The sequence below is a fragment of the Ostrinia furnacalis genome, unplaced genomic scaffold, assembly GCF_004193835.3.
Source record: "Ostrinia furnacalis isolate ACB-3 unplaced genomic scaffold, ASM419383v2 OfSCF3350, whole genome shotgun sequence".
NCBI lineage: Eukaryota > Metazoa > Arthropoda > Insecta > Lepidoptera > Crambidae > Ostrinia > Ostrinia furnacalis.
The window spans coordinates 201,246-218,787 of record NW_021133589.1 but is presented as its reverse complement, the minus strand read 5'-3'; the positions used below and the strand labels follow the sequence as shown (position 1 = coordinate 218,787).

Genomic DNA, 17,542 nt, shown 5'->3' with positions numbered 1-17,542 from the left:
GTCCTATGCATGACATTGACAGTGGGGCGCCACCGTCAATACCGGATCGCTAGTTCCGATTTTTGACATGTTGGAAACCATTATAGTTGAACGATGGTAGCGCCCCCCTGTCATTGAGTTTGGTGGGACAGTTCAGCGTGGGTCATCTATATGAGAAGTTGTCTTTTAGCGAAGTTGACATTTTAAGAAGTTGTCATTTCGAGAAGTGGACATTTTGCGCCCCGGTTGTCATTTTGAAAAGTTGTTATTCCGAGCTGAAACGTATGTGAAGTTGTCTTTTAGTGAAGTTGACATTTTAAGAAGTCATTCCAAGAAGTGAACATTTTGTGACCTGGTTGTCATATTGAGAAGTTGTCATTATGTGCTGAAACGGCGCTGACGTTTGACCGTCACAAAATCACCTTCCTGTTCCGCTATTATACCTCAGGCACTGAGTTAATGAGGGCTATCGTTTTAGCGCTCACCAATTGGCGCCACTGTAGAGTAAGGTCCTGTCACTTGCTAGTAGCGAAGACAGTGGCACCAACTGGTGAGCGCTAAAGTGGTAGGAGGACTATCGCAATTGCACTCATCAAGATGGCGCCACTGTAGAGTAAGGTCCTGTCAATTGCCAGGGGTGCCAACTGTTAAGAATAAAAACGATAGCCCTCATTGCTGGACCTATACATAAATTAAACGTAAGACAGCCTTCTGTTTAGTATTAGATATTTCATTTCGTAATGCCACTACGAAATTAAGACAGTAAACAATAATTTATTGTGTTCTATATAAAATCGACTGAATCTAAAACCCGCCTTACTTCTAGTCTTCGCCATAAATACTTCATACAAACCTATCATCCATCAAATAGTATGTTTAAGAACAATATCACGAAGTTTGGTGCATAAGGCCCAGAACAGACGGTGAAACGCAACTGCAACGAAACTGTAACTTTCTGATGAATGAAACTGAAACTGAAAGTTTCAAACGGGTCCCTCAACGGACGCTATGGCAGAAACTTAGATGCAACTCAAAAGTAACTAGCAGTTGCAATTTCGTTGCAGTTGCGTTTCACCGTCTGTTCTGGGCCTAAAAGTATAGCTATCCGTTGGTAAATCCGTAGATTTGTTAAGAAACGCAGTACATATAAAACTTGTGCCTGTATTTTGTCTTGTTTAGGCCTAAATATATTGGAAATAAGGTCGTCTTTCATTGAAAGCCTAATTAACAAAAGCACTAAGATGTATACTGTGCTTACAGTATTTTTTTGGATGATCACAATCTCGCTTAAAAGACCTTTGTTTGAGACTTCGCGTTTTGAGTTTGTTTTTGAGGCCTTAGATGAAAGATGACAACATAAACTGTTAAATTATGTGCACTCAACAATACATTTTGCCATTTCCAACATGACTTATTATTAAAACAATAGAGTTCTTATTCGCATGCGAATTTACACATATTGTATCGTGTCTACTGGTATGCGAAATAGAACTGTAATGGCCACGAAATACGTCTCCATGTCTAACACCAGGCTATGTTATTAATATATTTCCAAATCAACGGGATTATTCCGACCTCTCGTTCCCACCGCTGCAACTCCTGTGTAGCCAGGATCTACAGCTTGACCGCCAATAAAAACCCAACCAGTGAAGGTCAAGTTAGTCCCGGGGGAAAGTTAAACTGTCATTGGACCCGCAACAAAAATAATCAGTAGGCCTAAGATGCGCGCCGTGATAACTTTTATCGACGTCAAAATGTATGGGCAAAATCGATAAAATGGCGTGATAACCGCTTATCGCGACGCGTATCTTAGGCCTACAGACCAGTAAAATAAAAACAACAAATTATATCATTTTCAACAGTTATTTAATTTTTTTTATGGGACAGGAGGCAAACGAGCAGACGGATGGTAATTTTAACGTTGAGTGCACATAAAATGTAGACCACATTGACGGATCTTGTGTAAAATAATCTCGTTTTGTTGATGGAGAGAACTATATTGATGTTGGAATGTTAAGATTGATTCTTGATTCTAACTTGATGTTTCATATTATCGTCTACGAGGGAGCTGACTGTACTACTAATGCTTTGACTGGTGCCATATCACATTTATTAACTTATTTTTATACTGATTACAATTATACATGTTTTCTTACACATTATATTCTGATAAGTTTCATGAAGCGAAGCGATTTTTTTATTTTTTTAAGGATTCCATTAGGTTATTTGCGTTTTTTTTTATTGTTATTTTCCGTCCGACTATATTTAGTTTTTAAAATTAAGGGTAGACTTTTAAAAACTTTTGTATTTTATGTAGATTTTTGTGTTAATCCATTGAGAATAAGTGTGATATGGACCCAGACGTACATATTTAGATAACAATCAGTAGGCAACTATTTAATGTGATATAATATATCTTCCTTTAGGGTTATTACACACTATCACATCGGCAACATATCGGCATTGCATCGCCATTTTCTTACCACTATAGCTTTAATTTCTCTAGCTGTACAGGTGTCGGTTTAAGAATGGGTTAAACAAAAAGGATCGATTCTACGACATAAAGCAAGAGGAGGTTCAAATCTTTAAAAAAACCTTCAAACACAAATTGTCATCACTAAATTTCAGCCAATTAGAATGGGGATGTCTTTTGGATATTGTTTCTATTGGAAAGTTCTAGCATTCGATTAGTAGAATCAATTCTTTTGTTTGATCCATACTTAAAGCGACACCCTGTAGATTAAAGAATAACAAAGTGAAAAGATGATTCAAGGCGATTCAGTGCGAAGGCGATCAAGTGTGCTCTAACCCTTAATTCGCGCAGTTCAATGCGCTGTACTGTAGGCAGTTGTAGACAGTTTCGAAATCTATTGACTTGTGAATATAATATATTGATAGTGAAAATTTATAAATGGTTAGCTTTTGGTGGGCATATTGCATTAAAAAAGCGTTTGCACTTGTTGACGTAGTTTTATTACAAAACCAGCAAAAGTTATTTCGTAAAACAATATAAATTAATAACGCATTTCTTATTGTTAATGCATCTATCTTTGGTTGCTAGAACAGCGTAAAATATTAAAATTATAAAAAAATATAAAAAATCTGTATTGATAAAATTAAATTCAAACAACATTCAAATAATTGCATTCAATAAACCACTTACACGATATTTAAAATTATTTTTCACTTCTAATAACACCAGGAATATCTCACACTGTACACAAGATATAGTATGAGTATTTTATTTAAGTAGACACACTGAAAACGTTTGATTTGAGGACAAAACATTTGATTTGTCCGATTTTTGGTATGACCCTATCTCTAAAACTATACTTACCAGAAAAAAGTATGGTCCCAATTAACAAAAACTCTTTCCATCATTGCTGCCACTCCTGTGTAGCCAGAATCTACAGCTTCATCAGTAGGCCTAAGATGCACGCCGTGATAACTTTTATCGACGTCAAAATGTATGGGCAAAATCGATAAAATGGCGTGATAACCGCTTAACGCGGCGCTCATCTTAGACCTACTGGTCCGTTAGTCTCAATTGCAAGAGCATAACCTCTCATTTACCAGAATCAAATGAGAGATCTACGGCTTAACAGAAAAACCCTGCCAGTGTCTTTACCACTTAATCCCATACACTGAGTGTCATGCCCTGAGTGCCCAAGCACTCAGGAGGATTTGATGAGTGCTACTGACAACGCCACTCTTGTGGCGGAGTTATGGGCTGACACTGTGTAGGTTTGTTGTCGACACGAAAAGCACGAAAAGAAGAAGTGGAATCAGCTTTGGTGCGTTCCTAATTATTTCTGTTTTGTTTTATTCCTTGGTGGGGCCCAACAAACATGTTTTCTTTCTTTCTGATCAATAGTTCTAGAGACAATAAACAACCTTGGAACCGATATAAAATGTAAGAAGTTACCACGATTGCGCATGACGTAACAACTACGCTTGCGCTGGTAGAACGAGCTTAGCAGTTAGCTCTCTTCCACGACCGGCAACTGCTCCAAGCATTCGACCCACCAGACCTCGGGAGGTTACCTCTTCTATCGGCCTTTCTTTGGGTGTAGCTGGAAAAGAAAATAAATAGTTGAATAAAATAGAAAATAAATAAAGAAGCTCCTCCACTTCAAAGGAAGTGGTGAAATATGTTTGGGAATGGAAACCGTGTTTGCAAAGACCAAAAATTTATACAATTGTGTGTACAGATCTTGACACGTTTGTGACCGGTTTATTATAATAACACGTGTTTTGTAAAAATTATAATAAAACATTTAAAAATCGACTTAGGTGGATTTGAACCTACGACCTTTCGCTTGCCGAGCGACTGCTTAATTTAGACCAAATTTAGACTTTTTTTATCAATTTACGTGAAATAAGTATCTATAACTTATCTCGTTGAAAATATAGGTAACTTATATATATTATAATATTAAAATAAAATTATTTTCATTACGAGTAAACAAGGCGGTGCACCTGATAGCCCCAGGTTGACTGATAAGCCCGGCGTCAACGATAAGGGTCATGCGTTACTTACTATCATGTTTTATAGGGTATATACAACAGCAGATCAAGCTATTCACTGGCGTGATATGTAGGTAGATGAGTGTTATTTTGCAATATTAATAATAATGCATAGTTTGAACTCTGATGTGCTGTCGACTGTAAGTATCTACGGTTCAAAGATTCATAGATAATTATTTATTCACAGAGATAATGTAGTACAATGTTTTTTATGAATCAGCACAATAACTTAAATAATGTTTGGTTACACAGGGTGTCCATTACACGAATGTATACTAAAAACGCTAAAGATCCTGTTTAAATAAAAAAAATCATTCGCAGACTATCAAAAGTCGCGGTGATTCCGGTAGCCCTAGTGATGCTCTACCTCTGGGCTTCGGCTTGACACTACTTTTTGGGACACCCTGTATAAGATTACTATCTTATTTAACTTTATGTGCCGTTATGCCGGCAGGACGTAAATAAGCAATATATGAAAATAGCAGAAAGCATGATCCATCATAGTTAAAATTCATTATTACTACATTAAGTGCTTTGTAAATATCAATAGGTATTAAAAGTCGTAAAATACATTTTGTACCTAACAATACTTATCTTTCGTTACAAAACAATTACGAATGTCGTAACTCGGACGATTAATTGCATTCCGTTTGTTGGACCCGGATTTAAATAAATACATAAGTAGTTAAAGTCCGCGCCAATAAAAGCTGTCATTATAAATTATGTAACTGAGTTACTTAATTAGAGCTAGGGCCAATCATAACCTTCGTTCCCACCATTGCAACTCCAAATATGACTTAAGGAGGACTTTAAAGTTATCTAGGAAGGCTTTAGGCCAGTGGTTCCCAAAGTTGTCTGGGCTACGACTCATCTAATGCTAGTTCCCAAACTCGGGACCCACCTATAGGAAATTCGCCCGCTGCCCAGCGGTTATATCGGTAGGGTGGTGTGTCGTTCTACAGGCAGGGCCCACTCAATGTTCGTTCGCGACCCACCACTGGGTGTGAAACTCTGCTTTAGGCTATATAACATCTCCCTATAGCTAATAGGGGAGGAACAGTGAAGAAAAATATTGCAAAAACGGGAAATACCTATTATTCAAACTACATCTTCACGCGTACGAAGTCGCGAGCACAGCTAGTTTCTCATATGCATGTCCGCCTGTGGCTTAGTTCTCACAAATGAGTAGGGTGGCATTATTTTATACTAACCCATAGAGGAGTTTACTGATTGCATGACTCCCAGTTGTCAGTTATCACATAAGTTTACGATTAGGAATTACGATGTGTGACCTCCACGATCACGTGGCGCCCATGCTTTACGCACTTCTTATCTACCAAGTTTGTTTGTATGTCAAGTTAAATTCAATTTGATTAAACTGTGTAATAGGGGCAAAGAAATTGGATAAATTCCGATTACCCTAGTGAGTTAGACTTTTTTGATTTGTCTACTTGTATGTTGAATTTAGTTTATTTCTTAAACTACCTTCTCAACCGCATGCTTCAGAGTACGTCGAGTTCCATTCCACGTTTTTCTAAGGGTTCTAATTTTGCCAACACTTACCAACTAAGAATTCCAGTATAGCCACTGACAGCTCGATGAAGCCGTCCTCTAGAGATGGGTTATACTAGGTAAANAATTTTGACTTTGACTTTTTTTGACTTTTTATCGTTCGTTCGTTCGTTCGTTTCAGCCGAAAGACGTCCACTGCTGGACAAAGGCCTCCCCCAAGGATTTCCACAAAGACCAGTCCTGCGCCGCTCGCATCCAGGCACCTCCCGCGACCTTCAACAGATCGTCGGTCCACCTAGTGGGAGGCCTGCCCACACTACGTCTTCCGGCTCGTGGTCGCCACTCAAGAACTTTCCTGCCCCAGCGGCCATCAGCTCTTCGATATAGCTTTTCGCTAGTTTATAATGTCTTTAACCCTTTCAGCACGACAGAACAAAAAGTGAAAACTTGAAAAAACTTGTATTTATATGTAACCCATAGCATTCAAAGTCCCCAACAAAAATAGTAAAAAAATATTATGCAATAATAACCTCTATTACTTTGATGGTAGGGTCGGAAATCGTGTAATTTAAAAAATACTTAGCGAGAAATACGCGGTGCGTGTAATACACGACTACGTATTATGCAATAATAACCTCTATTACTTTGATGGTAGGGTCGGAAATCGTGTAATTTAAAAAATACTTAGCGAGAAATACGCGGTGCGTGTAATACACGACTACGTATTATGCAATAATAACCTCTATTACTTTGATGGTAGGGTCGGAAATCGTGTAATTTAAAAAATACTTAGCGAGAAATACGCGGTGCGTGTAATACACGACTACGTATTATGCAATAATAACCTCTATTACTTTGATGGTAGGGTCGGAAATCGTGTAATTTAAAAAATACTTAGCGAGAAATACGCGGTGCGTGTAATACACGACTACGTATTATGCAATAATAACCTCTATTACTTTGATGGTAGGGTCGGAAATCGTGTAATTTAAAAAATACTTAGCGAGAAATACGCGGTGCGTGTAATACACGACTACGTATTATGCAATAATAACCTCTATTACTTTGATGGTAGGGTCGGAAATCGTGTAATTTAAAAAATACTTAGCGAGAAATACGCGGTGCGTGTAATACACGACTACGTATTATGCAATAATAACCTCTATTACTTTGATGGTAGGGTCGGAAATCGTGTAATTTAAAAAATACTAGGTGGATCAAGTATTTTAAAAATTGGAATAGGTGCCACTTAGTACTGTAAAATACCTAGTGTGTGGATCTGTTCTAGTAAATACGTCTCATCTCTACCGTCCTCAGAGTTGAGTGTAGGTATGCAGGAGTTCTATCGAGCTAAGGATCCACCACCGGACCACCAGTAGCCCTGACGGGATTTGAGCCTTTATGATTTAGCTGTCACTTACCAATCAGGAAGTCCAGCATAGCAGCCGGTAGTTATATTCGACGAGCCTGGCTTTCTTAATTTAAGAGAAGTCCAGCAAAGTCGCAGGCAGATCGATGTCGAATGAGTCGATCTTAGTGACTGGTCTTATCTGCCTAAGAAAGGTTTGAAGATGCAGGATGTATTTCTCACTCTTACTTAAGATTGTCTTAATTCAGTCGTCACTCACCAATCAGGAAGTCCAGCATAGCAGCCGGCAGCTCGATATCAGAAGGGTCTGGCTTGGACACCAGCCGATATCCGACGGGTCAGAATTGAACACCAGCCGCAGCGTAGAGCTAGCTCAGTTTTAGCGCTGTTTTATTAAGAGCGTTTACGCGAAGCGCGGCGTTTCAAGGGGCATCATTGGAAATGATTCGCGCGCGGCGTTTTTTGATAGTTTTCAAATGTTTATAGCAAAACAATAACAATGAATTAAATATCGTTTCAAAGTAAATATTTTAAAGAAGATGTTGTTTTATTATATTAAGCTATTTTTATGTTGAATAAAGGAAGAATATTGGTGAAAAAATCACTTTGATTTTTGGGTATTTCATGTTCTTTTAATTTGTGATTTCTTATTGTAAAATGCTTAAATCTAAAAATTTTCTCAGATAACTATTTGCCCAAGGATCTATGCTATAGGATATAAATGTTTGTTAAATCGTTTTCACAGTATTTTTATAAAAATTTCAGCTTGTAAACTGACGCTAAAGTGGAAATTTACAAAACCTGTGTGGACTTATCTTGATAGAATTCTTAAATACTAAACTAATCGCAATATTTTCTCAATTAACTATTTAGACGACGAGATTGCCTAACTATTTATGCCTATAACATATTTGTAGTATTACTGGTTAACGATTGTAACGAGTTGAAAAAGTACTGTTTTTGCGCCAAACGGCGTAAACGCTCTTAAGGTTCCATCACTCACCGATCAGGAAGTCCAGCATAGCAGCCGGCAGCTCGATATCAGACGGGTCTGGCTTGGACACCAGCCTTAGGGTAGAACTGCTGCAGTAGTGAGCACTGGACACGAGCTGCGCAGCGCTGTCGCGGGCTCCCACAAGTAAACCAGGCGGGTCGATGCGGTGGCCTTCCTTGATGCGCCACCACGCTGCTCCTGTTGGCAGAAACATCTTTCCATCAACATCAGAACATTGAGTCTTCACTGCAGAAGAACGATCTTTACTAATACAAGAAACAAAGAGGATTTGGCCTGGTCTAAAAGGATTATTTATCGTTTTGCTGGCTGGGTTGGCGACATATTTTAGCAAATTAATTTTTTTAGTAAGTATCTAGGGTTATTCAAGCCCTTTTTAGGTCACATAATCGCTTCTCAATTGTATCTCACCGACTACATTTCGGTCGTTGCTAAAAAGGTGTCAGAAAAATTTGTGAGCCATTTTACCTAGTCTAAAATTTCCAAACTGGCACCCATTTAAAGGTGCACTAGAAAGGCTGAAATACGGGACTATTCCTCTCCTCTCGTTCCCACTGCTGCAACTCCTGTGTAGCCAGGATCTACAGCTCGACCGCCAATAAAAACCCAACCAGTGAAGGTAGGCTTAAAGTAAATTCTATTGGCCTTCAATTCTATCTAAAGCCCGGTCTGTGAGCACGTAGAATTTTGTCCAATGACCCCAAGCTACCCATCCTTATCGCTCGCGCGTAATTATATTGCTGTCGCGACTGTGCGACGGGCGCCTGCCTGCAGTGAGTGTGCGAGCGCGATAGCAACATAATTACGCGCGAGCGATAAGAATGGGTAGCTTTTTTTTATCCACAACGAGGAAGCTCTTGGCCTGTATCTCACCTGATGGTAAGTGACGATCAGGCCGAAAGTGGAAGCGAGCTTCACCCGGAATCCTCAACCACGGAAGAACAGGCTATCTTAGGTACCTCTAACTGCCGGAACACGATAATGCTGTTAACATTGTTGTTATGGCGACAGACTTAGGTAAGCTTTGGGTCATTGGACAAAAGTCTACGTGCTCGCAGACCAAACTATAGCTTTGCCTAGGAGTTTTTGCTCCTGACATACCTCTGACGTAGTTGAGCGCGCCAGTCCAGTCGCAGGCGCGGGAGCTGGTCCAGCGTCCCTCTTCCCCGCCCTGGAACTCGCCCTCAGCCAGCCACCTCTCAGGGAAGTGGGGCCACTGGAACGAGGAACAGGGTAAGTTCAAAGTTATTTGCCAAAACACATTAAAAAGGATACAACAGATCAGAACAGAAGGATAAAAAATAGACTATCCATTTCCGTTTTTGCTCTCGCTCTCATCAAATGGTGATTCTTTGCGATAGAACAAGACGACATGACAGGCAATGGGTAGTTAACACTGTTGCCGATAGTAGGTACTGAACGAAACCACAATCTGCCATTTCTTCTAATGGTCCTGCACTACCCATATCCAGCCAAGTGTTTCAATAATAAATGCATGCATTTATAGTAGTGTGTTTACCTGCTCGAAAAGTAAACAAAAACTTCGCTAAACTAAGTACCTACCTACCAAAAAGAATTTTGGTAGTTTGGAGACGTGATGACATTGGTAAATGCGCCAAAAATTTTTGTGACAGAAGAAAACCACTATTTCCACACGGGACGAAGCGTGGGCAAAAGCTAGATAGTACTTATTTTAATGACTTATCATCAACCGTTTACATGAGAACACATTACACATTGTAAGTTCAGTTTAACTACACATCCATCTCATTTACGAGCAAAAATTTGCATGAGAACTACAAATAAAAACCATACTATTAAGTGGTTAGGAAAGTTTAGGGTACTTGTTAATTTTATTTTCCAACGCATTCTCACATTGCGTGACAATGGCTGATTACTTGCTCGCTGCAGTGATGTATTGTCTCACATCTCCGATTACTAATTAGCGTCGTTATTAATTACGCCAATTACAGTAATAACGGTGTCAACTGACATCTGATTGGCGATTCCTGATTTATTGCTGTATTGAACAAACTACTTAGCTGGATGTGGTAACAATCTGTTTGTAGACAGACACTTATCTACCTACTTTGTGCTTGCAATGAAAATTTAACTAGAGTTCATAATTTAATGCAGGTAAACTGTGCCTAAGAGTGACGCGAGATATTGAGTGATAATTTATTAAAAACTTGGTTTATAGTTTTGAAAATTATAAGTACCTAACTTGAAAAAATCGAACTGCCTAAGGCGGGAATTGAACCCACGACCTTCCGCTTGCTGCGGTTTATAGTGTTCACACGTCTTACTGTCTTTGTCCTAATGATTGGACCACATGAACTTTTTTTCCCGGTTCTCATCACCAAAACTTTACGCGTTGTGGCAATGAAGAAAAGCCATGACGCCTTCTCAGCACAGTTGCTGTATCAACCGTCTCATGTGTTAGGACATAAGTAATGTACATAGGTGTTGTGAGCTATTTTTTCGCTATAAAAGTCTTTTCGGTCTCTTGGAGCAAAGCAGGGTCTGTATATCTTACCTGTATAAAGTGCAGCGCTTGCTGCGCAAACGCAGCGGGCGGGTACTGCCAGTAGAGATTCGGGTGCGGTGCGCCGACCACCGCAAACTTGCTGATCAGCGGCCCGTAGCAGTGCGCCAAGTACCTGAGACGAAGGAAAATATAATTATTGACGGAGTTGGGCCCGATTCTAATTAGTATGAAGAATCAACCGGTGTAATGTGCGCACTTTCATACATCTCCATACAGATTAATTTTATCGGCCAACTAAAAGTCGGTGGTCTGCACCTAGACGTACTGTACACCACACGAAACATATCAATAAAAGAAGGCGGTTTTATTGGAAGCGATTTCTCCAGACATGAGACTACAATAAATGATATTAAGAGTTGTAACATTCTTATGAATAACAATTAAATGAAAGTCAACGGCACACAGCCCGATACGCTAGCAATCTGGCCAAGTTGACAAAGAAAGAATTACCTATGGAAAAAAACTATTTAATGTAACTTTCATGGTCACATTATACCAGAACTTGACTCATTCCTAGATTAATGTAACACACACCTTTTCTTTGAATGGTAGAAATATCAACTTTCAAGAAATGAGACGAATGAGTCAGACAGGGGCGATGCATTTATGCAGAAAAGCCTGCCAATTGAAAGAGATAGTACCAAAATCAAGTTACAAAATCAATCATGTTAATACCATACTTATCACATGCGATTACAGCATTTCTCCAACTCACGATAGGTTTTAACGATGACGTTTTTAATTAGTGACGATAAATTTAATCGTCAGACGCGATACAGACCGAGCCCTGGACTTTGTGCTGTGATAACAATAGGATACAGGGACAGCCCTGACTGAAGACAATGACATAACAATGAGGAAACAAACAAATGACTAATTGATTCTTAATTTCTTCGTAAAGTTGATGCAACACGTTTAGTCGTATCTTCTTAGGCTGGGTTGCACCATCTCACTTTAACTTTGACAAACTTCAAAAATCTGTCAAACTCCATACAAAAAACACTTAATTGTTATCGTTATAGTTACCGTTAAAGTAAGATGGCTCGAGATTAATATTCGTCACGTCGATATTTTTTTTTAAGAAAAGATTCTCCAAGTGGTCAATAGACCCGATGATTCAAATGTTCCAACCAAAGGTCGGAATCATAAGTAGGTATTTCTGTTTATAAATTCAGCCTGCAATGTCCATCCAACCAATCTTCGAACACCAAGTCATTTTACTCCTAAAATACTCAATACAAACAAGAGGAATAAGACCGACTAGGTGGACCGACGATCTGGTCAAGATCACTGGAAAATACCTACTTGGATGTGGACAGCGCAAGACCGGTCGTTGTGAAAATCTTTGGAGGAGGCTTTTGTCCAGTAGTGGACGTCATTTGGCTAAAACGAATGAAGGAACAAATAAGACTGAACTCAAGAAAGCAATATAACTTACCAAGTGAGCATTCCCCCAACTCCAAACCCGATCAAAATGGCAGGCCTGTCTTCTGTGACGCCGAGGGCATCCATCAATGTTGACACCTCCTCCACAGCTCTAGGTGGGGACAGGTCACTGCGGCTGCCTCCCTCACTGCCTCCCGTGCCTCGGAGGTCCAGGGTAACCACATGGTGACCGTTCTCTGTCAGCCTCTTGACCACCCTGGTCCAGGTTGGGCCCCAAAGGTCCTCGGTTTCAGGCGCGTCACTCAGGATGAGGACCACTGGGCCGTTTTTGGGGCCGCTTTCTACGTAGTGATATTTTACCCCCTGCAAGTAAATGTAAAGTAATTTTTATAAATCGTATGATTAGTTCTGTTTTTGTATTTTTTATGACCAGAAATCGCAGCGTGGCAATGGACAGGGCACATATTATAGTACGCAGAACCGACGGCCGGTGGGGCAGAAAGGTTCTGGAGTGGAGGCCACGACGTACCGGAAAACGTAGCTTAGGACGTCCAAGTACTAGGTGGTCCGACGACCTCATAAAGGCAGCAGGAAGGCGCTGGATGCACCGTGTAATGTGCGATATGGAAATCATTGGGGGAGGCCTATGTTTAGCAGTGGGCGTCCTGTGGCTGAAATGATGATGAGGATGTGATGATTTGTAATAAAAGAGGCGTGCCAAAACTGTGTGTTTTGTCGTCATAGCACACAGTTTCGGAAATTCTAAAACTTGTTTTCCTAATTTTTCTATCACGAATCGAACCCTGGACTCATGTTAATGTTGCGCTACTACGTCATGAGACCACCAGTTAAAAAATAGATTAAGATAATTAGTAGTTTTTGTGTGCATATTAATGTAGATAAAACGACGTGACTGAAAGAAAGTAGATACGCGTGGGGTCAACGTTGCGGTAATATTGATTTCAGGTCAGTTTAGTTTACACTTAAGCTGTTACTTAAAGCAATTAAATAGATAAGTACATGCTACTGATAATGAAAACAAGTTATGAAGGTGTACGTTTAGGTAAAAGTGAAATATAGTATGCGAATTCTTCATTATCTTCAACTACTTACTACAGTCGTGCCAATTTTAATCTTATTTTTTAAGAGTAAGTACCTAATAGATAACTTAATAAGTTTCTATTTTTACGTTAATAAACAAATAATAAACTAACCTGCCTAACAAAACATACTACACATTTTTACGAAAATTGCGGGTACTTGCAAAAAATTACATACCATTATTTTGATATAGCAGTGCGTCCCTATCGACGAATCCACTGAAAGTTCAACCGGTGGGAAATTCTTGGTTAGTTTTCTCCGGTGCCCTTTCCACATTCTTTTCACTATGATCTGTATGATTTGCCATATGCCTACAAGTATGCATCTAAACACTAACTCGACCGCCTCCCACCCAGATATCACTTGCAGCAATTTCCTACTTTTTGCACTCATTTCAACATGCTAAGTACCACGTACTGTAAGCACAAAGGTCTTCAACACAATGATAAGTCGAGTTTCATACACTCGTGCGCATTCTTATCAGTATGACAGTTTTATCGACTGTCGAAGAAGCCGGATGTTGTGGTAGTTTGACATTGACACATCGCCGGATATCGGTGCGGTCCGAATCAATGATGCACCGATTTTTAATTTTTATTTGAAAAAAAAAAAAAAAAGAAAGTTAATCTTAAAGGGAAAATAACGATGTATTCTTAGTAAATTATAATTCAAACTCATCTCAATTTGTCAAAATAAAGTGACATTATCCTTGTTAAAATACTGTACAGTCGACTGCTACACTGTGGCGTTTTATGAAGCGGTAATAGATGCTATTTTCCAACAAAACTGGTATGTTATGCTGACTGTACAACAACACCAATTACTCAAGTTTCGGAGCCAAAAAGAAACAATTCCGAAGCTTCAGAATCATTCTAAAAGAGACACAATGTGGAAGTTTTATTTAAAAACACATTAAGGCCGTTGAGACGTGGCTGAACGACAAAATGCAGAAATGGACAGTCACCACGCATAACGATGCGCGTGAGACGCGCGCCACACTGCGCAGCGATGCTAAAGATATAACGGAAAGGTTCATAAATGTATCACTATGTAATTGGTGATAAGTTTCAATCAAATTATTTAAACCTGAATCTGTACCCTCAGCAAGTGAGCACGAAAAACCATTTTACCATACTATACCATAACGAAATTGATTAGTGCTCAGGGCACGGATACGGATGCTAGTGTCTACGTCTACGATCTATTCGTTAAAAGCGAAATATGTACCTATACCTAGTTCAATTAATTCTGTCTGTTACTACATCCTTAGTCCTGATATAGACTAATATTAATTTTGCCCTTTTCTTTTTACGCTTATCCCGTAAATTCCGTTACGTGCGCAACATGCGCCGCCATTTGATTCTATCTTGAACTTCTTCGATGAGTCCCAATACTTCATTCGTCAACCAGATGGTTTGAATTTTCTCCTTCCCCTTTTTTTTTGTAACAATAGAAAGGTACCCTTAAAATGTTACCATAATCACATAAAATAGTTCGCTGATCTAAATTGTATTATAAGACATACTTAAATCTCTGTCTTGTCTAAATAAAGAAATAAAGCGTGGCAAAGCTTATCAACCAGTGTGCCCAATCACCATGCACAGGAGTGCATTATCGTGTATAACATTTAATGATAGATCGCCCGGAGTCCTGCCAGCAGGACTTAAAGTACTTCCGGTAGGACGCAAAATTAAAAGATCACAGTTTCGTAAGTATACATTGTACAAATTTCAAATTTACACGAAAAAATAGAGTGTTTCTCTCTCTTTCACCCAATAGTGCCCAAGATCGAAAAACGCGACTAACCGTTAGTCGGAGCCCGATGGCGCACGAGTATACACGGGGGCAGCGCGTTCGCGCTCGCGCGACACATTTTGACGCGCCGGGCGTGGAGTCGGCAACATTTTGGCGATAATATTATAATGAATGTGAAGTATTCCAGCCTAATCAAACATTTATAATTTATTTCTTGTTTTTGTTTTTAATTTGTAGTGTATTTGTAAGTGATAGGTGTAATTTCTAATACAAAGTGACGTACCAAAGTAATTAATTTAAAGTTCCTTATTATAGTTCCTATTAGTTAAGTTGAAAGAAGATAAACAAGTTTATAATATATTAAGAAAAGTAAAATACTGGTTAAACAAAATGATTCTACGACATGACTTTTTATTTAATAAACACTAACCAAGTGTTTACTACTTCTGGTGAGGATGAGTTCAAATTTGAAGGTCACCGTACTGCTGGAAGGACCAGCAAGCAAACACGTACAAATTGCGTACTGCGGGCAGGACTTGCGATAATCTTCTGGCAGGACGTTTAGAACAAAAGACCAGTCCTTCCAGAAGAGCCTTCCAGCAGGACAAAGCACCGGGCGATCTATCATTAATTCTGCTCAATGCGCATCTAAGACGTCTTGCCCCACTAGACTCGGTATTCGATATTGTTTATTTGTATGCCTCAATCGAGTGAGAGGTACTCGACGCAAACATGCTGCTGACAGTTACAATCTGTGATTGAAATAGGTATCTTGTTGCCTGCTACAAGAAACAAAATTACGGACGACGTATTAAAATTTTCTATGTGCAATTTTAATTTACTAATGAGGTAGGGTTACTTAACTTAACAAACAAGCGAAAATACTTATTTATTCAGAACCTCCCATTTTTTGAAGTCGGTAAAAAAATAATATCGTCTTTCTTTTGACACCCCACACGACTCTTAAAACTATTTGTACAAGAATAATTACAAGTGATTTTTTTTTTTCAGAATGTCAATTGTTTATTAAAGGGTCACAAACAAGTATTTAAAAAAAAACTTGCTACAAAACAGCATATAGAAAGTAAGTGGACTAAGTGGTCTTATTATGGTTCCGTTTTCCTAATGTTGTATGCTAAATTCTTTAGTTATACTACCTAAATATCCTATAGGATAGATCCTCTGCGAGGGTCGGCTGTCACGTTCTCAGCGGTGACACCCTCCAGCCGTCTGCTGCGACCCCTTTGGAGAAGGTATAAGTAGTTGCATAATATAATGTCCTGTAAGTATGTGGGAAATATGAGGAAAGTCGAATCTTAACATCGAACTCCTATGTTCTTCTGATTAATTTCATTGCGGGTCCAATAACAGTTTAACTTTCCCCCGGGACAAACTTGATCTTCACTGGTTGAGTTTTTATTAGCGGTCAAGCTGTAGATCCTGGCTACACAGGAGTTGCAGCGGTGGGAACGAGAGTTAGGAATAGTCCCGTACCTGTAAGTATTTATTCGAAAATGTAGTACCTACTTACTATAAGACGCCACAGTTAGTGGATGTGGTGTCGTCTGTACATGGTGTTAAAGAATGACAAACAGTTTCAGACCTTCCTTCTGAGGTGCAAAACAATTTAAGTACAAATTGAGGATTCCAATTTAATTGAAAATGTTATTTTTCCAGTTATGTGAATGTATGCAGTTTCAGAGTATAACGAGATATCTTATAAGAGAAGTTCGGCCAATCTTACTCAACACCTAACAAACATTATCCGGATAAAAGACGAAAGAGAAAAGAAAGTGTTTGTGTGCTACATAGCGACGTGAAGATCGATACTGTTACATAAGGCACCCCAGCGCGACATATAATTGTGAGCTGTGAGGCGTCGCGATGACACCCCCGTATTTACATGACAATCTGGGTACATAGACGCTGTATGAGACAATAGCACCCATACACCTACTCGAATGTACCCCGTGGCTTTTTCGGCTGTTCAATAGCTCAGCGTGGAACGCCATTGTTGCAAGTCAATCATAGCTTTGTATTGTGATTTGGTAAGTATGGTGAAAGGAGGACTAACTCGTTGCTAGAAGTAATAACCAAACCATAGGTTCATTTTCATTGTACAAGCAAAGTTAACTTTGCTTATTGCTTAAAAATACTCCCCAGTTGGCTTTATGTAAGTAGAAGTTACAGCTGAAGCTGATATTATTCATTAAATAAAAAATTGTCATAGGAAGTCCCTGTTTGTAGTTTCCAATATATGGGCGAGCGAAATACATAACAAGTCTGCAGATACAATAATGCTAGATTCCCCGAGATAAATCGTTTTAAAAATTAAACACGAATCCACACAGTT

At 39.2% G+C, this 17,542-nt stretch overlaps 1 protein-coding gene across 1 annotated transcript; it reads right to left on the bottom strand.

Moving 5' to 3' along the window:
• Positions 1-3,811: 3,811 nt before the first annotated feature.
• On the bottom strand, positions 3,812-13,950 carry LOC114357767 (epoxide hydrolase 4). The gene is made up of 6 exons (XM_028311544.1): positions 13,612-13,950; positions 12,386-12,696; positions 10,936-11,059; positions 9,501-9,615; positions 8,391-8,579; positions 3,812-4,052 (listed from the first exon to the last, which is right to left on the bottom strand). The coding sequence occupies exons 1-6, from the start codon at positions 13,825-13,827 to the stop codon at positions 3,928-3,930; spliced, it is 1,080 nt and encodes a 359-aa protein (XP_028167345.1). The 5' UTR covers positions 13,828-13,950; the 3' UTR covers positions 3,812-3,927.
• Positions 13,951-17,542: the final 3,592 nt, after the last annotated feature.

Coding starts and splice junctions, on each gene's coding strand:
- LOC114357767 (XM_028311544.1), bottom strand. CDS start 13,827: ATGAGTGCAAAAAGTAGGAAATTGCTGCAAGTGATATCTGGGTGGGAG. Junction 12,697..13,611: donor ACTGCTATATCAAAATAATG/GTATGTAATTTT, acceptor ATTTACTTGCAG/GGGGTAAAATATCACTACGT. Junction 9,616..10,935: donor AAGCGCTGCACTTTATACAG/GTAAGATATACA, acceptor TCCTCGTTCCAG/TGGCCCCACTTCCCTGAGAG.